General features: G+C 37.6%; 1 protein-coding gene across 2 annotated transcripts in view; it reads left to right on the forward strand.

The window, feature by feature from the left end:
* The window catches only part of ADAMTS16 (ADAM metallopeptidase with thrombospondin type 1 motif 16), an 86,165-nt gene that overhangs the window by 56,266 nt on the left and 3,580 nt on the right, over positions 1–26,319 (forward strand). For both annotated transcript variants that reach the window (XM_070939113.1, XM_070939114.1), the window contains exons 18-21: positions 8,144–8,270; positions 18,765–18,966; positions 19,734–19,928; positions 21,423–21,641. In XM_070939113.1, the coding sequence (XP_070795214.1) occupies positions 8,144–8,270; positions 18,765–18,966; positions 19,734–19,928; positions 21,423–21,641 (743 nt within the window). The remainder of the gene's footprint in view (positions 1–8,143; positions 8,271–18,764; positions 18,967–19,733; positions 19,929–21,422; positions 21,642–26,319) is intronic.

The raw sequence follows: 26,319 nt of genomic DNA on the forward strand, positions 1-26,319 counted from the left end.
GTGTATCTATTTATCTACAAATCTATTTAACTGGAGCAAAATTTTGAATTTTGGATAGGTCGAAACTAGACTTTTATTATTCTTCAAAAGACAGTAATTTTCTTTTCTGGCATTGTTTTATGTTTCTGAAGAAGGAAGTTAAAGGACTCTGTTTTGCTTAAGGTATAATAATGCAAAAGATGAGGAGCTTGGACAGGTTGAGAACTAGATGCTAAAATCGGAGGCTCAAAATGACCCCTGAAATAGTTAGCTGCTTTCCTCTGTTCAAGAGTAATATCCCCCAAACTATTCCTTTCAAATGTATTAGTTTACAACTCGTGTCATTGCTTTGTGGACTAAGATGAAGGGAGCTAAAGTTCAATCTAATCTGAAAACAGGGTGGGAAAATCCCCATGAAGATACATGTTTATATTATCCATTTGAGATGCTGTCACTTAAATAGTCTGGGTAGCTACCAAGGATTGATAAGATGAACATTACATTGTTAGAGGCCAGAATCTACATCTGAGCTGTCTATTTATGGGGCAATAATCTGCTACTGCTTGTTCTGTATAAACATCTGCCACCTGGAGAATGAAGAGGTGATGTCATGTAAAATGGTAACGGTCAAAATGACTGTGATCCTTAAAAACTGAAGCTGATTGTTGTCTCAGCACCTTCAATACAGATATTTCTGCCTTTGTCCTAAGAGAGCTATGCTTGTCAAACTGTAGCAGGATTTTAAAGTTTCATTTGCCCTTTTTCAATCTTTCCTTTTAATCTCATTTTAGATTTTTTATGTATATGTATGTGTTTGTATCACCTGGATGGATTTATTAGTTAACCATTACTAAATTACATATCACTAAGGCTGGAATTAAATGCTTAGTAGGCAGCGTTCTTGCAGAAAATTTATGCTGAAAGTATAAAAAGAAAAAAGAATGGCAAAAGGCAAACAAGAAAGGTTTTCCTTCACCTTGAGCCCAATTTGTTTTGGGTTGTAATAAAAGATCTCCCCTCCTTCAAAGCCAAGTAGGAAGTTGCAGTGTACAAACAATGGAATGGGATGAGTTAAGTACTTCTTCAGTGAAGAAGCACAGCTGGACACACTGGCAGCTGGATATTTATTGTTCCAAGTATTTTATCAGTTTCTTTGTTTTTTGTCAATTTTAGCTTCCAGAGATCTACTCATTTCATTAAAATGTAGGTCCACTTATGCAATTCTGACCTTTGTAAATTGTAGCAATGTGCATAACTGAGTGCTAATCATTTTTATATTGTTTGTTTGTTCATCTCAATAATTGTACGGTGTTATAGTCAACACTTCAGACAGAACAGAGATGGATAACCTTTTGTTGTCTGAGGGCTACACTTAATATTGCTTTCCTGGGCAAGCATTATCTGATATTGTTTTCCCAGCTTCAATGATACAGTACATTGGGTGGAGAATGTGACAATTATGTGAAAGTAAGTGGGCCAGAATTTTCTAAAAAATAATCTAATAATTATTTAAAATCAAAGCAGTGTATTTGATGTACCTAAACAAGCATTGCATGTAACTTTAACAAGGAAAAGTTACAGGTCACACAATGGCCTTGATAATTACTCCATTAGATTTAAAAATAGTCATGGAAACAACCCTAGAGTCCAAATACACTAATGAGTTTCAACTTATGAAATGGGGCTTCATTTGAACATAGTCTCATCCTATATCACTTTTTTAAAATGATGATCCATATTTTATGATTCCAGGAGCCCTTTCTTCCCCTGAATGTTTGTACCTACTTTGTGGGGGTGGGTGGGTAGGTGGAATCTTCAAATCAGCCAGATAAAGGAATTCCCTTTTCTTTAAATGGTTTGGAGAGTTTTAAATAAATGAATGAAAGCACTTAACGAGAAAAGGAGATATAATTAAAAGAATAATTGAGAGAGATGGAATAAGAAAGTAAGAAGCAGAAACTCTGAGGATTCCTCACAATGTTTCCCTCCTTTTTCTCCATTTCTGTATGATTTGAACCACTATGGCAGGGGTGTCACGGCGGTGTCACGTGACGTATTGGGACTTTTTCCCCCTTTGCTAAACCAAGCAGGGGTGGAGCAGCACGTGATGCATCCGGCCCGCGGGCCGTGAGTTTGTCACCCCTGCGCTTTGGAAATTGCCACTTAAATTTGACCTTATATGAAATTTGTAACTAACCTGGCAGTGTCATCCCAGACTAATTTCAAATATCTTGAGAGTTACCTTAGGTTAAGATGGGCAGTCTATAAATTTTATAAATAAATAAATAAAATAAAATAATTAGTGAATTAGTGAATAAAAAGTAAGGTTTTTAAAATTGCAAAATACATCACTTACTACTTTCCAATACTTACTCTAAATATTAGGATGCTTCCTTGCAATTATGGGAAAGCAAAATTGTGGTTTCAACATACCAGCCATATTTTAAATAATGTATCCATTGCAGTTGAAAATCAGACAGCCGAGAGGACAATAAATCAAATGCTTTTATTATGATTATAGATCATATAAATTGGGTCAAAGACCCCCACTCTCAAGACATAGGAGGCTCTTGTTTAATCAAAGTTTTAAAGATTCTCTTTATACCGTAATGCCAAAGAATTAAGAATGTATGTACCTTTAATGTGCAGAATTCATCCTTGCTGAAATTCTTTTGCTTTAACTGCCAAAAAAGCAAATGTGGCCCTAGACTGCATCAATAGAGGGATAGTATCAAGATCACATTAAGTGTCAGTAACACTTTATACTGCTTTGGAAGACCACACTTAGAATATGGTATCCAGTTTTGATCACCACAATACAAAAAATAAGTTGAGGCTCTAGAACAGGGGTGTCAAACTCAAGGCCTGTGGGCTGGATCTGGCCCACCAGGTGCATAGACCTGGCCCATAGGCCCACCCTAGAAACAGCAAAGGACCGACCTGCGGTGCCTCTGCCAATGAAAACAAAGCTTGGGAGGGCCACCCACAGCATGCCCATGACGGCCTCCTGCAGCCCTCTGCCAATGAAAACGGAGCTTGGGTAAGGTGACCAGACATCCCGCTTTTGGCAGGACAGTCCCGATTTTTAGCAATTTGTCCCGCGTCCCGCGGCATTTTAAAAAAGTCCCAATTTTTCATTCTGCCTCCTGAGTCCCGGCTGCCTCCTGAGTCCCAGCTGATGGCTAGAGGGGAAAAAACTGTTTAAACCCTTGCCACGGGGCTTCAAAGAGCCGCCCTACAGGTGATCAGTGTTAGAAGAAAACAAATGAGTAGACCGATGCCTGCAAAAATAGAAAAAACAGCCCCTTACAGCTTCCGCATAGGTTAATTAGCACAAGTTGATTAGCTCGGCTTCCCCACTCTCAGCTGATTTGCTCTCAGCTGTTTTGCGCAGAGCTCTGTTCTGTTGCTAGCTGCAAAGAGTTCCTGGAGCAGATTTTTTTTCCCCTAGCTATGCTGAAAAGCAAAAGCGAAAGTAAAGCAGCGTGACAAAATGAGGCAGAGAGAGATTTCTTTTTCTTTTTCCTCACCAAAAAAGGTAGGTGCAAAACTGCAAACAATGGGAAATTTAGGGCAAAAGAGGAGAGTTCAAGATTTTAAAACACAAAAGAAAAAAAGCTCTATTTAACTAGGAAATTGTAATAATTGAGATACTATTAATTGTATATTGTGTTGAAAGCAGAAATGGATAAGTTGTGGTTTGGAGGAATATATGAGGGAAATTATTTGGTTCATTATTATTGGTAAATATAATTAATTGATTTGTAAGAAATTGGATTGCATGGAAATAATTGGAATATTCATGTTCATATTGATTAATATACCAAAAAGATAGTTATATAACTAATTGATTTATATTAAAATGTTGAATTTGTATTATACAACTGTATTACATAATTACATAATTAACCAATGTGAGGATGGATATAAAAATAGATGACAATGGGAAGGGGTATAATATAGAATAGAAGGGAAAAATTGAATTTGATTAAGATTAGAGATGAGGATGAAGGGTAATATTGTTTTTTTAAAAAAATAGATGAGGAATAAATATGGTAAAAAGGAAATATAGAAATTGTAATTTAATTGAAATGACTAAACACTGTTTAAATTTGTGAACCAGCCAAATATTCTGTTCAAAGAAAATACATTGGATGTTTGTATGTGTGTTTCTAATTATTGCTATTTATTCATATTTGTTCTCTTTTATTCTTTAAAGTTTAACAATTCATTCTTTATCTTAATATCTTTATATTTGTTTGGGGTTGGCTTTCTTTCCTTTCATCTTTTTTATTGTACAGCAATCTTTCTCCTCAAACCTACCACCTCTCTCTTTTCTTTCCTTCTTACTTTCTCTTCCCCCCACCCTCTTCTTCTCCTCCCTACTTCCTCTTCCTTTCTCCTTCTCCTCCTCTCTTCCTCCCTCTCTTACCCTCCCTCCTACTCTAATTTCCCTTCCCTTCCTTCATCCCTCTCTATTGCTGTATCCTTTTATGCATATGGACTACTCAGAGGGCTGAAAAAGTTATTTTTGACTGGTCCTCACACTTTTGACCAGTCCTCGAACTTATGACTGTCCTCACACTTTACATTTTTGCCCTATCTTGTCACCTTGTTGAAGAGAAGCAGTTGTGAAATGAGTGACATGGTTGTTAAGAATGCTGCACGGGCATAAATGTGAGGATGGTCATAAGTGTGAGGACCAGTCAAAAGTGCGAGGACCTGTCAGAAATGACTTTTTTCAGCCCTCTGAGTAGTCCCTATACACATAGCCATGGCCACCTGGTCACATGACCAGCTAGCCATGCCCACCCAGTCACATGACCTCTAAGCCATGCCCACAAAATAAGCCACGCCCACAATGGTATCCCTCTTTACCAATGTTAAAATCTGGTGACCTTAAGCTTGGGGAGACTTCACGCAGCCTGCCCAGGCTCTGTTTTCGGCTGCAATAGCCTCTTGCAACCCTCTGCCAGCCTCTTGCAACCCTCTGCCAGCAAAAAAGGAGCCTGGGCGGGCTGCACGCGGCCTCCTTGAGGTCCGTTTTTGCTGCCAGAGGGTTGCAAGAGGCCGTCATGGCAAAAATGGAGCCGTGATGAGTGATGTTGTGCTGGCCCTGCCCTCCAGTCCACTGGCCATGCCTCCTTGGCCCCTTGAGGTCAAACAAAACCTTGATGCAGCCCTCAATGAAATTGAGTTTGACACCCCTGCTCTAGAAAGAGTGCACAGAAGAGCAACAAAAATGATTAGGGGACTAGAGACTAAAACATGTGATGAACAATTGCAGGAAATGGTCATGCCTAGTCTCCAGCAAAGAGAAGCACTAGGGCTGACATGATAGCAGTCTTCCAATATCTAAGGGGCTACCACAAAGAAGCGGGAGTAAAGCTATTCTCAAAACACCTGATGGGGGGGACAAAAATTAATGTATGGAGGTTTATTAAAGAGAGATCCAGAACTAAGGAGTAATTTCTTGACAGTGAGAACAATTAATCAGTGGAAAGCCTTGCCTCCAGAAGTTGTAGTTGCTCCATCCCCAGAGGGTTTTAAGAAGAGATTGGACAGCCATTTGTCTGGAATTGCTTAAGCAGGAGGTTGGACTCGACTTCCAATGTCCCTTCCAACTCTATTATTCTGTTTCTGGTCATCTTCAGTAACATTTGAATAGTTACTTTATGTAGTAATTAGCAGCATAACTAAAAAATGCATGTCTATCTGCAATAAACCTAACATGCTTGGGCTCTGTATTCGGTGTTGTTATTATCAGTGAGGAACTGTCAGTTGTGAAGCAATAAAGTACAGATGCACTGATAAAGCACTAGGCTACTATTAGGTTTCACAGAGCTTTTATAAAGATAAATTAAAACTAATTGGAAACTTTTTGAATAGCAGCAATTATTTATATTCGTGTTAAATACTGTTATTTGCCTTCTCAGTCCAGAAGACATATGAGCAGAGCCAGTGTGAGCTTGGACTCTGATTTATTTGACAAACTAAATGGTTGCTGTTGCCTTCTTCCCAAATGCTTCTCAGGGCAATTCAGAGTCACTCACCTTGCTGGGAAGATGACATGCTGCCAGCTATTTTCCGAGCTTCTTGTTAGTCATTGCACAGACAGCATGTGATGGGCAGGTCCATAAAATGCATGACTAAGTCGTCTGGACGTCTGGCAAGCCATATATTATGTAACTATCAAAAATAGCAGAGTCTGCACTGGGAGACTACATTGGAAAAGAGGCTGATAATAGAACTAAAATAAATTGTAGAATAGAGTCCTTCCATCTCTGAATGTTTATATCAGTCATGCAAAATATTATGAAATAAAAAAGTACATACACAAAGAAATCTGTAAAGAAGAGGATAAACTTACACTAAAAGAAGTGTTCATAGAAGGGATGAAGGAATGGGGAAAACCCCACAATAGGAGAGAAGTAGACGATAAAAGCTGAGGAGAGTAAGAGTAAGCCTGCCACATAGATTGCCATACCCACCTTAGTACTCTGAGGTGGTTCCCTTCAGGCAAAGTCTCCCTAGTAACTATTTTCTAAAGGCCCTCTTACTATTGAGATAGGTTTGGAGGATAAAAACAGGGGACTATGAGTGTTCATGTTTAGAGAGGACTTGAACTCGGTGGAGAAGGCACCAAATAATGACAATTGAGTTTCTTCCAGCTGAAGTCAACATAGGTTGAGACCTGCCCCATCCCATCCTTTCTTTCTTCATAGAGCATCAGTGGATTCTGTAACTATAATATGGTCATTCCTTGCAGTGGGAATCCTTGAAAGACTAAAGACAAGTCTGAGCTGTAGAAGCTGAGTAAGATGGGGAAGTGGAATGCTAATAAATCTGCCCATCAGCCGATCATCTATCTCATCCTGAGGCTGTTTACATCAACTTTGTCAAACTATATATAGTGGAATGTAAGTTTAAACACCTTAGTGAAATGGGTCAAACATTCCTTCAGACTAGCAGTGTGTGTCAGACCAAACTGCATTTTGTTTTTACAAATTTTATGAGGGTTGATCACTATGTAACCTCTCCTTATATTCTAAGGCATAAAAATGTACACAGATTTCCAAAGGAAAAAACTCTAAATTAGAGTCACAGCTTCACAGAACAATAAAGCAGTTGCCTACACTGAGCTAAATGCCTGAATTAAAAAAATGAAACATTTGGTTTAGACATATAGATAATACCTATTTGCAAACTTTCAAATCAGATACTCTAAACGTTTATCTAATTCAAATGTAGTCAACAAAACTGTTCTCATAATATAAGATCCATACTGTTGTACTTGAATTCTGCATACTACATTTTGATAGTTAGTTGATTTATAAATTTTTCATTTCATTGTGAGTTTGTTGTCTTTTCATCCTTTGGGATTACTTTCCAATATACTTGAGAATTGGTATGTGCTCAGAGTATTAGTTTCCAATTCATTTTTTTCCTTTAAAGTTATCAAAATCATTGATAAAACATCAGTCATTATCAGATCACAAAATCTCTTTTTGCTGTGATTTAATTGGTGCTTGTATGTAGATATATGTACTGATGATGTATAAGAATAGGGTGAGAAATGTAAATTGAGAGCTGTAACGAACTGCACACATTGTCTGAAAATAAAATTTTAAAATAAAGTAATGGATTAATAAGAAACAATCCAGAAATAAAATCAAAACATTTGAACTGGGAGAACTTTCTAAATAATCCCCTTGTTTCCTTTCTCTAAAGACATTGGTCTGAATTGTACATCCCTGTGACTGAAAAAGGAAGCTGCATCCCTCTTCTGCTAATATAGAACTAACAACAAGCTAGTTTGTATAGATGCAACTGAGTTTACATTTTAGTCAAGAAACATGGATGGAAACAAGAAAAGGCTGCAGAAAAGAAAGACAACTTTGGAGCAGCAATTAGGAGCAAATGGTATATCGTAGTCCCCAGAATTTTTTGTCAAATAGTATGAAATTAGTGAATGCTGAAGGCACAAAGCATGTCTTTGACCTGGGAAATAAAACCATGGAAAGTAGTCATATAAGTGTCTTTATTGTTTGTGTAGGATTGTGTAAAATGGACACAATGGGTTTAGATAATCAAGAGATGGAGTTTCAAATGTAAGCAGGTATTCATGATTTTGTGCTTGCCATTTGTGCTGTGTTGTATGCAGGTCAAATGGTGACAAAAGAAACCTGCTACAAAGATTTTCAAGTACAAGTCGATGCTTCTTTATGTGACTCCAAGAGCCGACCAGCTACTGGAACCATCCCTTGCAAAATGCCAGCTTGTCTTCCCAGGTAATAAAATGCACAACAAAGTGTGTATTTCCTCAAAAGTATGTGGCATTGCATGTATCCATTCAATGAACTCTGTTTGGAATGTATTTGTAATATGCACTGGCTTCCAGTTTGTTTCCAGGCATGGTTCAAGTCCTGCTCATAACTTTTAAGGCTTTCACAAATGAAGAAATATATGCACTTCTTGGTGTGATAAACTTTGGGAAGTCTAGGCTGGAATATATTACCAATAGCAAAACTTTTTCTAAATCTTTGTACTGAACATTCATACCAAAGCTGGCCATGAAGTGCCTCAGTGGCACAGTATTGCAGGCAAACTCTGCCCACAGCCTGGAATTTGATCCTGACCAGCTGTTCTGACCTAGGCTTCCTGAGACAGTAAAAAGCACACTATTGGTCCCAAAAACCCTCTCTTTATTTCAACAGCTATGAATTATGTTCATTCACAGCCCGTAATGAATCACAAATTGTTTGTAAAGAGTCCGACAGAAGTCTGCCACATTCCTTTGGGATAAGTACACACCTTTATCTCCCTTGACATGCTGCCAAACACCTAATTGGCAATTAGCTTTGCAAGGCCACACGGAGCACAGAGTCAAAATGGAGCTTCAGAATTTAAACCGAACAAACAAAGTTGCTTCCTGAAAAGGCTCACGTGCCTTTGCTTCTCCTTTATGTCTTATGAGAAGGGCCAATCATCTCCAAGCCCTACTCCCGAGTTGTCCCTTTTGTCTTAACTGTTCTTGCCTTCTGGCAGCTCTGCGCATGCACGCACTGGGAACAGGCTCCCCCTGTTCCTCTGCCTCGCTGATGTCCGACCCTGGAGGATCTGGAGGCAGCACCTCCCAGATGGCCCTGGCCCCCTCTCTCCCTCTGATGCAGAGCCCTCATCCGAGCCTTCCCCAGACTGCCAGCTCCGCAGGCCGCCGGCAGATCACAACACCAGCTCAAGTTTGACTTAGTCTTCTATCCTTCCAAGATCTGTAAAATGAGGACCCAGATTGTTGGCGGCAATATGCAAAATAAGTTACCTAGAGAGTGCTGTAAAGCGCTATGGGGTGATATTTCTATTTGCCTTCCTGGACCCTGAAAGGCTTCCTGCTTAGACTGGAACCTTTTCTGAAGAACAAACTGTTCTTGACTCTGCTGTGGTGCTGTGTGTCCTTTCTGTCTTCTTCCTGCTTGTTCTGTAGTTTCATTTTCTATTATTTCGTTCTGATTGGTGCTTCTTACTTGAGTCTTAACAACTTGTCCCTTGGCTTTGACCCCAAGTTCAGCTTTGAGTTCCCCATCTTCTTCTCAATCAGCTGATTGCCTATATGTGGGATAGAACCTTTTCACTTAGGTCATCTAAGCTGTGAGTGATAACTTAGGTTGCCCCTTCCCCTGAAGACCCATTTCCCTCACTGTTAACATTTAAATATGCTATGGATAACAAATTAGGTTCCATCCTATCTTAAATTTTACTTAGCTCTTTAACTCCCCTATTGCTATGGTGTCTTATAGCTTTGCATTGTAATTGATGTTTATTTATTGATTCTACTATTTAATGCATTTGTTTTCAGTTAACACTCTCTACCTTCTTGCAGTCCCATATAAGAGTATAATGGTAAAAAAAATAATTTAGAAGTTAGCGGGGGTGCGGGGGTTGTTCTTTCCCAATTGTGATGGATTTTGTAACTCAAAATTTTAACAAAGATCATTAATACCCTAATCATCTATGGATAACAATAAAGCCTTTCATTATAATCTGAATGGACTAAAAGTAGGTCATATAGTATAAATGACCCCAGTCATATCATAAACTGGCCAATTTCTCTTGTGTACACTAGGATGGAGGCAGGTACCAGGCCATTCAAGGACATACTATTTCTGATGAGGTGTATCTCAGAGAAGCTGATGTAGGTTTTATGGGAGAATTTCAGTAACTGCTATGTATCAAATGAAATAGTGGTTTCAGTAAAATCAAATATCAGTTTCTTGTGCTTAATTCTCCTGCCCATACAGTCTGATAGATTTGACATCATTCTTTTTTTGGCAGAGGGGATGGTTTCCACCTCTCCTTTTCTTTGGTAATGAACTAGTCTGGATGTAGATTGTTTACCTGCATCCCCTTATAGGAATTGTCTCCCTCATTAACTCAATGTAGATCGAGAAATGCCATAGAATTCAAGCCAATGAACTAACATCTGTGGAGTGCCAGTTCAAAACTCATGTTAATTTTGGCATTTGTTGAGAATCTCTAAAGTTATTGTTCCTAAGTTTTATCCTTCTCTCCAAGGTACTATCTAAAAGAACGAAATAATACTTATAATTGTAATGAGGACTGGTACCAGTTTTGGTGCTTCAACAGCCTCCCGTCCTTAGAGATACCTTGGCTGTACCCCAATAGTGGCAATCCAAGGGTGAGAGAGAGAGAGACAGACAGAGACAGAGAGAGACAGAGACAATGAGATAATCCATGTACAGGTTTTTCTATCTTGACTTGTGATGCCAAGCGTGTATCTTTCCATGGCTCTTTGCACCACTCATAGTTTTTGTATTGATTGTGAGGTTAGTGTCCATGTTTCTCTGGCACATGTTAGAATTCCATTAATATTTTTTAAGTCACATCAAGTAGCAATACCTAATCAGTTTTTGCTGATCACAAAAAATAAAATAAAAAAGTATTGTTGAACCTTGAATGCTGGTTACGTCAAGAAATTCTAAGAATGTGGATAAGATTGGGAAATTGAAAGCAATTTGAAATTGCTTTTTGAAATTGAAATTTGAAATTTCAATTTGAAATTGAAAGCAAATTGAAAGCAAAATAATCCAGAAAGAAAGTAAAGGCAAACTATTTTAAGACTACTTGCAAAAAAGCAATACCCCTTTAAGGGGACTTTGTCTTTATAACATATATGACAAGCTATAATTTGAACTCCTTCTCAGAGATGCAATTTGGCTCCCTCAGTACTGGGATTAAAGAAAACTATTAAAACCTGGTTAACCTTTGGGATGATGTATCATAAGTCTGTTCCCTCTGGTAGTTTAACAGTGTCTTTCTTCTTCTTGGTGTATAAGAAGATTTGCTATTTTATTCTTGCTTGTTATTGTTATTTTATTGTATGTATGTGTGTATAACAGCTCTGAGTAGAAATATATATATATTAAACATACAAATACAAATATATTTGTATGTGTGTATGTGTATGTGTATATATATACGCATACGCATACCTGTACCCATGAAAATCTACGAATATATATATATATATAACAAATAAACAATTCCTACTCAGAGCTGTTAGAATTTCTGTTTAAGTAATGTGTCTGATTAATTTTTAGGCACTCAGACTAGTTGTGAAGACCTTTCTAATTTCATTGAGCCTGAATCATCATAGTAAAACAGCTATTTAGTTGCAACACATTCCAGAAATACATAAGCAGTTATTTTATGGTTCCTTATGCAGATATAGTGGGTTACCTCATTTATATGCCGTCTATCAAGTTAAAAGAGACATTGCTTTACTGTCTGGAACCTCGAGACATCATTTCTATGTTGTGCATAAGATATTTTAGAATTCATGTCCACAAGTTCCAAAGTTGGCTGTTATCCCAGTTTTGAGCATTTAAACTAACTGAGCTAACACATTAAATTTATAAATATTAGATTTACACTAGCTAGGCTTAAGCCAGTTATTTAGTTGTTGATCATGCCCCAAAACTGTCCACCATAAACATTTATGTTATGTTCTCCTCATATAATATTACAAGCTGAAGATAGAGTTCCAATTAAATCCATTAATGCTGCTGCTGCTGCTGCATGATTGACAGCTCCAAAAACATGCGTTAATTCCAGAGCTTTCTTGGGTCACTTCTGTGTTGCCCAGTGTATATTTTGTAGCCTAATTTTAACTATGTTCGTTTAAAAAGTTCCACTTTCTCCTGCCCCCTACTCCACAGGTTGAGGCAAGATTTCATCATGTCTAATTCTTCCTGAGAACTCCTTTCTTTCTTACCGACAGTTATCACCATAGAGTCCATCACAGGAAGAGGAACTACTAGAACATCACTCTATCCTAGCTGGACCTGGCTTCAGTGAGGAACTCCTCCATTTCTATTACATGAGGGATTGTAGTAGAAAAGGATGGCAAAACCTTGTTCTGAATGTGTGCATTATAATATATTGCTATTTTTTTAGAAAGTATTTTAATATTGCTCTTCATCTCACAGTAGAAGAGAATTAAATTAATTTTAAAATGTGTAAAAATTAACTTAATAAATCCATATTAGGATGCAGCAGTAAAAGGCAAATATGAATACTGTAATAATTAAAACTTTTCAAATGCTTAGTCAAACAAAGTTGAACTCCCACCCCAACCCCCAACAAGCAATAAAATGTCAATGCTGGTTGTACCTCAGTAAGGTGGGCAATATGGCAATCAGAGTTTGCCATCAAAGCTTCACTGCACTGACATCACACCCTGTATCAAAGTGTCAGGTCTTTATAATAATGTCACAGCCACATTTTTTCCTCTTTTGCCTACCTTCCACCCCTGGTGGGTACTGTTGGGTGAGCTCAACTCCTGGTTCATTAAAAAAAAAACATGCCTGTTCTGATTTCTTGGTGGGAGTGGTTTGTCATTGTGCCTTCTAGGTTGTTTGGAATACCCAGTAGTCTAATCTACTGTCCTGACTATCTCTGATCTTTGGAGAAAAGCTTTCCCTGATTATTTTAAATCTGAGAAAGACTGAAAGAGAAGAGCTCCTTCAGAAATGTGGAACTCAAGTTATTTAAGGCAATGACAATATGTGGTATGCATCAGCTTCTCTAATTAGAATGTTGTGAGAACATAAATAATTGGGGTCAAATTATATCACTTCTTTAGCAAACTAAGCAAGACCGATGAAAGTCATTCCTAGCCATCGAAGCTACTAAGGTCTCAAATGGCAAAACTAAATCAAGGTATTCTGGGAAAGTTCATCTGCATCTGGAATAGGTCGAAGTCCAAATCTAGATATAAGAATTTCTCATTCAGACAACCCTTATCAGGATTCAGCATTAGTTTATTGTCTGAATTTAGACCATTAAATCTAGTCACTGGTGGGGCACCAATGATCAACATATCTGATTTAGAAAAAAGATAAAAATAATTTTCTCAGCTTCTTTTCAATGTCCTAATCCTTTAATTCTTTTATCATCTAGCAATTCAGCCAGTTTCTTCATTCTGCAATGTTGTTAATTGAGAATATTTTTAAACAAAAATCTGATCTTAAAATGGTATTAGCCTACATATTTCAGAGATCTTTTTCTGTATCCTGTATTGTAACCTTGCATTTCTTTTGTACAACTGTGGAGAAGCTTTTCTCTAATAGGTTCCTTGAAGTTGATGACTCTGTTAGATATTTTTCTTGTTATATACTAGCTGAATATCTATTACTGTGTTTTTCAACACACACACACACACACACACACACACACAGAGAGAGAGAGAGAGAGAGAGAGAGAGAGAGAGAGAGAGAAAGAAAGGGGGAGAGAGAGAGAAAGGAGAGAAATTTTCTAAAAATGCCTTATTTATCAGGTTGTTTGGCTCTAAGCCAAAATAAACATGTTTTAACTTACTAATACTCCATAGACTTCATAGAAGGAAGGAATATCCAAGTATTCCTTTGCATTCTCCAGGCCCAGACAGAGCATGGTGCTTTTTCTCTGACTGTTCCATGTTTCTTCCACCACATCAATCTATTCACAGGCTAATCTTGGAATTTCATTAAAAACCAAATAAAATCATGTAGATCCTATTGATTTCAATTCATGTTCTTTCTTTTTAGTAAATATGCATATGGGTTTAGACTTACCATAAAGTCTAATAATCAGAAACTCTTATTAATATAGATGCTAAAAATCACTTAAATGCAGCACCCTTTTTCCTCTATGTTCAGCATACAGATATCTCATAGCTTGAATGGCAATTTGTAAGTGAGCATTATTATAATGCTTCTGAAGATTGATGTCAATATTCTGATTGCATGTTAGTACATTTACATCAGGGGTGGATTCTACTTACTTTTACTACTGGTTCACAAGGGGATCGCTTGCGCACGTGCCTTACTCAGATCACTGATGACGACATCCAGGGCGGTGAGTGGGGCCCCCCTGCCGGTTTTACTACCGGTTCTTGCGAACTGGTCCTTACCGGGAGCAATCCACCACTGATTCACATACAGTGGATTTAAAACATAGCATTGTGTTTGAATTTTCTTCTATTGAAGAATTTACTAGCATTCCCAAATCATGTTTTTAAAAAGGATAAAGATGTTGAGATTAATGAAATGAAACAGACAGCCCAGACCTATGGTTTGGATGAAAATACAGATAGCTTTGACTTACAACCACCAGTGAGCCCAAAATTTCTGTTGCTAAGTTATTTGTTAAGTGACCTTTGCCCCATTTATGATCTTTTATGCCGTAGCTGCTAAGTGAATCACTGCAGTGTTTAAGTTAGTAACACAGTTTATTTATTTATTATTTATATTTATATACCGCCCTTCTCCCGAATGACTCAGGGCGGTGAACAGCCAAGATCAAATACATAAATATAAAAATTAAAAACAATTTAATACCAGATTAAATACTTTGGCCCATAATTAAAAACATCCCATTAAAATCCAATTTAAAATGTAAAACTGTTAAAATTAGGCTAGCCGGCCTAATTTTATGAATTAAAATTGAATGAATCTGGCTTCCCCATTGGCTTTGCTTGTCAGGTCACAAAAGGTGATCATATGACTCTGGGACACTGTAACCGTCATAAATATGAGTCAGTTGTCAAGAATTTGAATGTTGATCACATGACCATAGGGATGCTGCAATGGTTGTAAATGTGAAAAACAGTAATAAGTCATTTTTTCAGTGCCATTGTAGCTTTGAATGGTCCCTAAACAAACTGTTGTAATTCGACATCTATCTGTACTCTGTGAGGTTTTCTATAGCAACATGAGCCCCTTTCTAATGACCTCTTTGATTTAGACCCTCAGTGGAAAACTGTACAATCTGAGGTCACAAGACTGCATGTGAGCCCTCAAAGCTGTGAATCCTCAGAGACCACCAAAATATTTTTTTTAGCAAACTGTAGCTTTAACTACTCTAAAAAAGGGAAAACAATCAATGCATAACTGGTAAGTAATCATGGCATTGCATTTAGTTTTTATCCTGGCATCAAGCCAAGTATAGGCCTTGAAAGAGAGGCACGCTCCCTTCTCATATCATGGCGTCTTCTCTACGTAGATAATTTAATTGGTGATAAAGTTTGCATTATAAGAATTCCTTATAGCGTCCTCATAAATTGCAAGATGGCATTCTCTTGCGTGTCTCAACATTTCCCAACATTTTCTAGCCACTATTAAAGGTAAAGGTTCCCCTCGCATATATGTGCTAGTTGTTTCCGATTCTAGGGGGCGGTGCTCATCTCTGTTTCTAAGCCAAAGAGCCAGCGCTGTCTGAAAATGTCTCCGTGGTCATGTGGCCAGCATGACTAAATGCCAAAGGCGCACAGAACACTGTTACCTTTCCACCAAAGGTGGTCCCTATTTTTCTACTTGCATTTTTACGTGCTTTCAAACTGCTAGGTTGGCAGAAGCTGGGACAAGTAAGGGGAGCTCACCCCGTTACACAGCACTAGGGATTCAAACCGCTGAACTGTCGACCTTTTGATCGACAAACTCAGCATCTTAGCCACTGAGCCACCGTGTCCCTATTAGAAGTCCACTATTAGAAGGGGGAAAAAAGGTGCAGCAGTCCAGAATGAACAGCAGTCACATAAAGCTGTATCTAACAATCCTCATTGTCATCTGAATGTTCCATCAACAATCAATTTAAAAACATATTTAAAGTGTAATCAAAGATGGATGGGTGGAACAAGGAGAGGGCGTAAGGAAGGATAGCTTGTTTCTTCTGTCTGATATCTATAAATACTAACAGTTCCAATCCTAGGATTTAGTTTATTATTGTAGTCCACAAAATACAATGTGTTGAGAGGAATTAATAGAGCCTTCACATACTTTATCAAGTGCACAAGCAGCTACCCATTATAGGGTACAAATGAAATAAACTGTTAAAATTAAAAAGGAACTGTGAAGAATCCAAAAATGTTGATGGGAATGTTTTAGATCATTAACTGAGGGCTTGGGTTACTGTTCCAGGAGTCTGTCTTTCCATGCTCTTTGCCAATCACCTGTCATCAACCCCCATCTTTTCTATGCCAAGGTTTGATATTGGGCAGTAACTTGGGAAAAGAGCATTCTGGGGATTCTGAAACCTGCCCCTAAGGTCAGTAAGTTAAACATCTGTTCAAACAGAAGAACTGGGGAAAATGTGACAGAAGTGTATCTTCTATTTTTTTCTGCAATTGCATATTCATTCTTTTAGATAGCAGCAAAAGCAGAATATGGATGAGACTATGATAGGTAGCAAAATAAGTCTGAATCCTGGTAAATTTACTTACCAATATATGATGAAAGCCCGGTTAACTTACAACAGTTCATTTAGTGACCATTCAAAGTTACAACAGCACTGAAAAAAGTGACTTGTGACCATTTTTCACACTTACAACCGTTGCAGCCTCTCCATGGTCATGTGATCAAAATTTGGCTGCTTGGCAACTGATTCATATTTATGATGGTTGCAGTGTCCCTGGGTCATGTGATCACCTTTTGTGACATTTTGATAAGTAAAGTAAATGGGGAAGCCAGATTTACTTAACTGTGTTACTAATTTAGCAACTGCAGTGATTCACTTAATAATTGTGGCAAGAATGGTCATAAAATGGGACAAAACTCACTTAACAAATGTCTTCCTTAGCAAAAGAAAAGTTGGGTTCAACTGTGGTGATAATGACTATCTGTATTTCTCCTGTAGCAAGATTAGGATGAGGCATAAACAATATAATCTATATTTTGTTTCTACAATGTTGTATTTGAAATCACTAATAGAAAAGCAACAAGGTTTCATATTTTAAGAAATATTATAGGTGTGTGGAAGAGAAATGCCTTGGGTTGTTTTCAGTTAGAAGATACAATCTCCTTCAAGTCAAGCCCAGCTCTGGAGGGCCGCATGGACACTTTCTTCTGGTTTTCTTAAAAACGATATAGAAAAGTTTTGCTATTGTCTTTTCTGGAATTGTATTTTCAAACTCCCAGTGTAACCTATACACTTTGCATTTTCTAGTAGTCTTCCACTCACATACTTACCAGGTCCAACCCTGCTTAGCTTTCGGATTAGGCCAGGTTAGCCATTTGCTGCCATCTGCTGTGGCATCCTTTCAGTTACTGCACTGCATATAATCATCCAGTGAGCTCCTATATAAGAAGAAACTGGCTCAAGGAGGTGTGGCTCTCAAATCATGCTCTTAATTATGTACACATTGTCATTCATTGTGGTAAAATATCTGAACATATTGTGATTGCTATTATGCTATAATTATTGTCAAAAATTTTCCTGCTTGCTCAAAAAGTCTAAATTAAAAAATTGATAGGGACAAAATGAATGATTTAAATACATTGATTTCCCTTTGTAGAATCATTGCCATATCTTAATTTGCAAAATGCATTTCAGAATGTCAGATTTATGTTTAGAAAAGTGACATATTTCCATCATTAAAGAGTAATAATCTGTATCTGCTGTATTCTTTTCTTCTTTTTCATTCTTCTTTTTCTTCGCTCTCCAAATTATATGATGTGAGTATTAAAACAATGGAAATTTAAACACAATCTGATATAACATCTGAGGTTTCAGGTTTCATGAACTTATGGAATATACTGAAAGTGGGTGTCTTTTGCTTACTCTCTTATCATAAGGAGAAAATAAAATACAGGTAGTCCTTGACTTACAATAGTTTTTTTAGTGACCGTTCAGTTACAACAGCACTGGAAAAAGTGACTTATCACCACAACCGTTGCAGCATTCCCATGGTTATGTGATCAAAATTTGGATGCTGGTATGTATTTATGACGGCTGCAGTGCCCCAGGATCATGTGATCATCTTTTGCAACTTTCTGATCAGCAAAATCAATGGGAAAGCCAGATTCACTTAACAACTGTATTACTAACTTAATAACTGCAGTGAGTCACTGTGGCAAGAAAGGTTCAAAACCAGTAGTGGGTTTCAAATCTCGGCGCTAATGGTTCACTAGCGAGTACATTGCGCTTCTGCACAGAGCATTTTTGATGACATCTGGAAGGGTAGGCAGAGCCTCCCACCACTGCCGCTACCAGTTGGCCCGAATCGGGAGTAACCCACCACTGTTCAAAACTCACTTAACAAGTCCCTTGCTTAGCAAGAGAAATTTTGGGCTCAATTATGGTCATAAATCAAGCTCTTAAATGTTTGGAGAAAAGCTGTGGTATAAGTGTGATCCCTACAAATAAATCAAATTCTCCTTATACTGGGTTAGACAAGCTAGTCAGATCTGCAAGTGCAAACTGTGTGTGTGTGTTTTTTAACTCTCTTCTAGCTGGTCTGTTGGGAACTGGACTGGGTGCAGCTTGACTTGTGGAGGAGGAGAGAGATTTCGCGATGTTCACTGCATGCAGAGAATTCAATACGAACCAGAAAGGGTATCAGACTCCCTTTGTCAAATCCCTGCCCCAGTCACCAGGGAGCTATGTAACACTCAAAGATGTCCACCTACGTGGAGCACCGGGCCATGGTCTGAGGTACATTAAATTCACACTTGTATACTTCAGAATTACAGCCAACAGATGAATAAATACCTACATGTATTTCAGGGTAACTTTGATTTCTTGGATAAAATTTGTAATAGACCTTCTGAAACTCATTTTTATCATAATTGATAACCAGTCACACTTTGGTAGAGTTGAATATCAATCTATTGGAAGTGGGTAAAGAGGGGTCCTTTCCCACCCACCCCCGGTATGAGAGAGATAGTTCAGGGAAAGTTATATCAGAATTCATTACTGGAAATGTAGTTAGTCATCAGATATTACACACATCTAAGTCAGCTGCCACTTTTAACAGCAATTAAAATATAATACACTTTAGATAAAAATGCGCCTATTCTCTGCTATGATCAGTAGGGTGGATTTAATTCCAGTATGTTTTTAATTTTTTTTTTACTTAAAGTAAGCATTTTTCAGTTTAAAAGAAATCAGACTAAGAAATAAGAATTAGTTATCATTTACATTTATATGCTGTAATATAAATTTAGAAATAATGCAGAAAAGTTCATCGTCCTGATGCCATGCTTGCCCACTTTCCTTCCATATGATGCTGGACTAAATGGGCATTTGATTCTTCTTCAATTCTATTCTACATATTCTGAGAATGTAAGAATATTCTGCTGGAAAAAGCAAAGTATATAAGACACCCTAAACTGCTACATATTTTATTTACTTCAAATTATTTTCTCTTACTTTTGAGAAACATTTTGCTATCATGTTCGTTGTCCATTCTACACTCCCAGTGCTCTCGAACTTGTGGGAAAGGCTGGAGGAAAAGAACCGTTCTGTGCAAAAGCTTCTCTTCCTCTCGCTGGGATCAAATTCTACCCGATGGTGCTTGTGCCGCAGAACTGAAACCAAAGATGCAAGAAACCTGCCTCCTGAAACGATGCTATAAAAATAAGAAACTTCAATGGTTTGTGTCCGCATGGACAGAGGTGAGAAAACATTTTTTGAAAAAAAAAATACGAATATACAATATCTTCCATTCATGAGAAGATAACTATGGAGTCCTTGGTGCTCTTGAACATGGTTGTTTCTTGAAGAAATTTCATTACCCAAATAGGTAACAGTTCAATCCTGAGGTATGCATCGTCTCTTCTATTAGAACAGGAATGTATTTTTTGTCTCATATTTGTTTAATTTTTACATCCTGAAAACCCTGTCCAAGGGAGAGTTTTACCCATTAATGCTAAGCAACACTCCTATTTCCATCTCACTATGTGTCAACATTGCTTGAATCTTTTCACTAACTTTCAGTGAAGCTTGCTTGCAACATTTTGTTGCAATGAAAAAAAGAAAAAAAATATTCCAAACCAAACTTGTCCTATATACCCAAACTGCCATTATAACTGGAACATCAATAGCATGTAAATGCAACAGCCTAAGGCAGGGGTCCTCAACCCCCAGGCTGCAGCCCACTACCAGACTGCTTGAGCGACTGGTTGGCACATGCGTGCACATGCACAGTTCAACTTGAGCAAATGGTGGGCCAGCACATATGTGCACAGCTCAACTTGCATGAGCGGTGGGCCAGTTTTCTCTCACCCTCAAGCCATAAAGCTTGGGGACTGCTGGTCAAAGGTATTTGAACATAGCATGTCCCCAGGTTAAGAATGCCCTGGTTTAAAATGACCCAGTTAAGAACAGAGCCTACTGTAGCAATTTGTTATATACATAATGGTTCAAGCTGATTACACAATACTTACATAGTCTTGTGCTATAATACTGTTCCCGCTTACATACAAATTCAACTTAAGGAGAGATCTTGGGAATGGATCTCGTTCTTAAACTGGGGACTATCTGTACTTAGGAATCTACTTTGCCCACTGCATGAAGATATTAAGCATACGCCCATTCATTCCATGTCCAGAAGTCTTCAAATACAACAATAAATTTCACCAGAAGTCATAGTAGCAGTTTGCTGCTGGCTGCTGCCAAACTGTTTAGAACAAAGGGCTGAGCCTCCTATTAAATGGAACCCAACTCTGCCTCTAAAAAGTGTTGAACTCTGGAAATGATACAATCCAAAGTTTTAAGAATCTTGCTCTGTAATCTTTGTTGTACGCTTATTATCCTTCTCTGTTTGGAATTTGGTTTTACCTCTATTGAGACTCACATGAGAAAGAAAAAATGCCAGTTACTATGACCCATATATAATGGTTGTAGAATTGAAAAAGAAAAATGGATGAACAGCTGGAATGGAGTATATTAGAAGAGGATGTGTTGTTTGGAACAAGTAATTCTCTGTTAAGTGAATTGAAATGTAACCTATTGAGTTTGGGAATCACTCTGAGGTTGCCCATATGTCTGATCTAAGTCAAAATAAAATCAAGTTTATATTGACTTGAAAAGTTAAAGTGCTTCACATGGAATGAAACAAGGGACTACCTTGCTTTGCACTAATTGTTGTTATTAAATTCTCTTTTCAGTGCTCTGTGACATGTGGAAAGGGAATACAGAGGAGAACACTGAACTGTGCTGAAAAATATCTTACTGGAAAGTATCGAGAACTTGCCCCTAAAAAATGTTCCTATCTTCAGAAACCAAACATAGAGATGGAAAAAGTTTGCATCCTACATCCTTGTTACAAGCACTCTGTATATTTATCAATAAATCAAGGCAACTGGTTTTCCTCCTCTTGGTCTCAGGTAAAGGACATAGGTAACTCTGAAATATTTTAAGTTTCATGCTAAGTCTCATTATCATTTTTTCTTCCAATGGTTTCAATGTCCTAGATTCATACCTATAGCACAAATATATTCTTCACAAACCTATAGTTCCTTCATAATCATATAGTTCAAATAAAATGGAGCATGGGCAGAAGTAGGCAAAAGTCCACAACATCCACAATTCATGAAGTAGAAGTTTACTAAAAACCATTGGCAATGATGTATAATTTCCAAATTCAGAGTCAGTTTATATAAATAACAACAACAAAGACGACAATAATGCATCTGCCACATAACACTGCAGACTTAACAACTGTCGATAAGAAAGACAAAAAAGTTTGCATAGTGAAAGTGGCAGTGCCTGGAGACAGCAGAATAGAAGAGAAAGAATTGGAGACGATAACAAAATACAAAGACCTACAAATAGAAATAGAATGACTGTGGCAAAGGCAAGCAAGGGTAGTACCAATAGTAATAGGCACCTTGGGTGCAATCCCAAAACAACTGGAGCACCACTTGAAAACCATTGGCTTTGACAAATTCACCATCAGTCAATTGCAGCTTTACTTGGAACAGCTTCCATCTTGCAACGATATCTGTAACACCATCAAACATCCAGATCTGCTTATCGCAGGTCCTTAGTAAGGGCTCAATAGGGCGACAAAAATGCCAAACCCAGTTTGAGCATCTGGTTGACTGTGCAAATAATAATAATAATAATAATAATAATAATAATAATAATAATGATGATGATGATGATGATGATGATGAAGATGATGATGATGATGATGATGATGATGATGATGATGATGATCCACTGGGAACATCAGGTTGAGAAAGTTTTAGAGAATGAGAAACTCAAGATCGTGTGGGACTTTAGAATTCAGACTGACAGGCACTTAGTCCACAACACACCTGACATAACAATAGTTGAAAAGAAAAAAGTATGGTTCATTGACATTGCAATACCTGGTGATGCACGAATTGAAGATAAGCAGCAAGAAAAAATCACAAAGTACCGGGACTTACAAATTGAAGTTGAGCGACTGTGGAAAAAGAAATCGTGTGTTGTCCCGATTGTAATTGGAGCCCTCGGAGCAATACCCAAAGGGCTACCCCGCTATTTAGAAATTCTAAATTTGCCGGACTTGAACATTTTGACTCTACAAAAAACCACCTTACTCGGAACAGCTTACATCCTCCGACGATACCTTAACAGTTCCTAGGTCCTTGGTTAGGACTCGAGCTGCTGAGCGATTAACCAGCCTCAAAGGCTCTGAATCTCACTAAAGATTAACCAATAAATAATAATAGACTTAATATATGTTAAGACTGTAAATACGACTAATGTCAGAAGACGTCTGATTCATCAATTGGGAAGCAGGAGATACTTTCTTTAATTATTATCCTCCAACTGAATTGGATTACAATTCTGCCATCCCTGATCAGGATGATATGGTACATAAATGGCTGACCATTTATGGTTGACCTCCAGTTTTCAGCCAGGAGACTACCAGTGGCAAGCCCTGCTTCAGGACTCCAGGTGGCATGCTGATGACTCCATGTGTTACAAAAGTGAGTAGTGAAAAGACCAAGAAGGGTTGACTTGAAATTTCACTGAAAACAATTCTTCTAAGGTATTTATAGGAGGCTAAACCTTTGGACATATTCTTTATTGCCTGGCTGCAGACTTCTTATCCCTTCTACCAAGAATTTCTCCCTTTTGCCAACTTCAAGAAAAAGTAACCACTGAACAAATCTTGTACTATAGTTTTGCATGTGGGAAAACTGATGGGGAAATTTTTCATTAGAATTTTACTTTTTAGTCCAATCAACCTGTATAAAAGAGGTTACTGAGAAAGGGGGCATATAATAAAGAACAGTGAAGTATCAAGCATATAAATGTTCTATTCTAAATAAAATGTTCTAATTCTAAATAAAATCAACACAGGCAGCTTAACTGAATTAACTACTTGCTATTTGCTTGCAAGGGAACTTGGATTTTAGCAATCGTCCTAAACTCACTGCAGAAAAATAGTTGAAGAAGGAATATTTGGGCCTTTATTTTGGATGCTGTTAGGCAATTTTGTGCTGCTGCAATATCTGAGGAAGACGATTGCTGCTTCAGATTAAATATATTATTATTATAGTTTGTCATTCAGTCGACCACATGTTTAGACTAGATTTGGCATTTTTATCTACCTAGAGATTCTTTATCAAGGACTGGGATAGGCAGATATTGCTTGAGCCTGTTAAAAGTATCATTTCAAGTAAGCGAGTAAAACTGCCTTTTGCAATTGACCGGTGATTTTGTCAATGTGGATGGTGTTCAAGTGGTGCTCCAGATGTTTTGGGATTGCAACCAAGGAACCTATCACTGGTGGTACTCTCTTTGCTTTTTTTTGCCCCAGCCATTTAAAACATAAAGTATTGGAGTCTTAACATATAACAATAACCTTGTAAAGACACCATTAACTATGTTACATGTAGCATCATCTTTCCCATTGAGCTATACAGAATATGTGTAGAGAAGAAGCAGGCTTAAAGAAAAATTCTAAAACTTGTTCAAATTGAATTTACTCTGGATTCAACTCAAGCTGCAGCTATTAGAGGTTGCTAACGTGCAGAGATAAGGGGTAGAGTAAGGAGGATGAATGATCTCTGTCTCCCTAGATTTTATTCCTTGCATAGAGGAGAAAAACTAATCAAAAACATTATTGGTAGAAATAGCCACAAATATTCCAGCAGGATAATGTTGCTAGTTGGACTTAAAAGTAGGAGTGGGGTAGTTTTCTGGGTATATTTTGGTATTTCCAGAAGCCGAAACACAAATGGCCCTGTGGGCAGATGGAAGGAGCAGTCCTCCCACAAACCAATTGGAGTTGTACTGGTCACCAGTCTGTGAATCCCAATGTTTGTGTAGAAGCCTGCATTGTGTTTTCTAACTTGGATCCCTCCGATTTAGCTTCAGGCTGCCTGAGGGGCAGGCTAGCACTGAGAGGGAGGCATAGCCTGGTGATGGCTGTTATCCACTGGAGGGAGCTCATTCGAATTTATTCAGTTACAGATATTCAATGCTGGACTGCAGATCAAAATCTAATAAATGTCTCTTTTTCCCCAGAACTGTCATCACTTTCATTTTTTTCAAGGTTTTTTTTTTTTAATATATATGGAATAGAATAAGATGCAACAGCAATCCTTTCCTATCTGGTGTAGGCAAAATGCTGTTAAGGCTTCTGGAGAATCCTGTGCCTTTAAATGAAACATTTCCTCTTGGCAGTTCAACTAGTAATTTTCCATGGATTTCATTTATAGGATTGATTAGTGAATATGTTTTCTTTGAATAGCTAATGATCCAAATCATTTTTTTCAACATTATGGTGTATAGCATTTGTCTTTGTAAGTTAAGGTAAGGTTTATTTACTTTTAGGCTAGAATTGGCAGTTATTTAAACTATTGGGCTTCAGAGCTGCCAAGCATCAAGCAAAGAATCATTTCATTAATAGGAAGGCTATTCAAATGTTCAAACTACTATGGGATGCTCAAATTACATTTAAACTACTGTCAGATATAAGAGGGAGACTGCAACATTGGTTTTCCCTCAGTAGGCCAAGTGTTTCATTGGGCTTTATTCTTATTTGCAATAAAGGACCTAGTCATATTTGTAAGATATCTGCCAAGTATTAGAGAATATTGAGTCTTATTCCAGTATTCTTTAAAAGAAAAATTAAGAACAATACATAGAAGATAGTTACATTTGTTTTGTTATTCTTAGCTTGGCTTTTAGGAGTAAGTTCTGATTCCAAGATTCAGTTTGGGATTCATTTGCACTTTGGGGGGAAAAACCAATTTAATTTAGGATTGAATCAAGGTCAACACGTGAATTAAAGCAGGCTGAGACCACTAGAAATTATTCTAATCTTTTCTTTTTTGGGGGTGGGGGGGTATCAAAGTATAGGATTTCTTTTATAGGAGCAATAGACAATTCTGGAGGATAAAGAGTATCCAGTATCAAGGCAACAGGTGCGGCAATATTAAAACCAGATTCTTTTAAACTCTGTTTTGGTTATACTATAATATACAAGTAGTTCTTGACTTATAACCACAATTGGAACCAGAATTTGGTACAGTCATAAGTGTAGTCATCACATGACCAAACTCGATTTTATGATTATTTTTATGGCAGTCACAAAGCAAATCACCTCAGTTGTTAAGCACTCACGCGGTCATAAAGCAAATCCAGCTTCCCAATGGATTTTTTTTTTAAAGGTTGCAAATTGCCATCACATGATTCTGCAACCATTTCTAAATGCAATCTTGAGTGCCAAGCACTCAAAATACAATCATATTACCGCAGGGTTGGTACAATGGTTGTAAGCGCAAGTACAAACCATAAAACACTTTTTCTGTGGCCACTGTAATTTTGAATCATCATTGAGCAAACAGTCATAAATTGAGGATTTTGTTTTATTATTTCACTTTACTTATGCTTGCAACATTGTTAACTCTGACCAGAATTATATGCTATTTGAAGTTGTAATTGCTCCAGTACTATTAAACCTTCTAACATTTTGAGCAAACAAATTGGGAAGACGTTATGCGAAGGAAGATAGACTTCTGTATAAAAGAATCTTCCCATTTCCTTATTTACTGTAAA

This window comes from Pituophis catenifer, unplaced genomic scaffold, assembly GCF_029215685.1.
Source record: "Pituophis catenifer annectens isolate HBS135680 unplaced genomic scaffold, rPitCat1.0.hap2 SCAF_3, whole genome shotgun sequence".
Lineage (NCBI taxonomy): Eukaryota > Metazoa > Chordata > Lepidosauria > Squamata > Colubridae > Pituophis > Pituophis catenifer.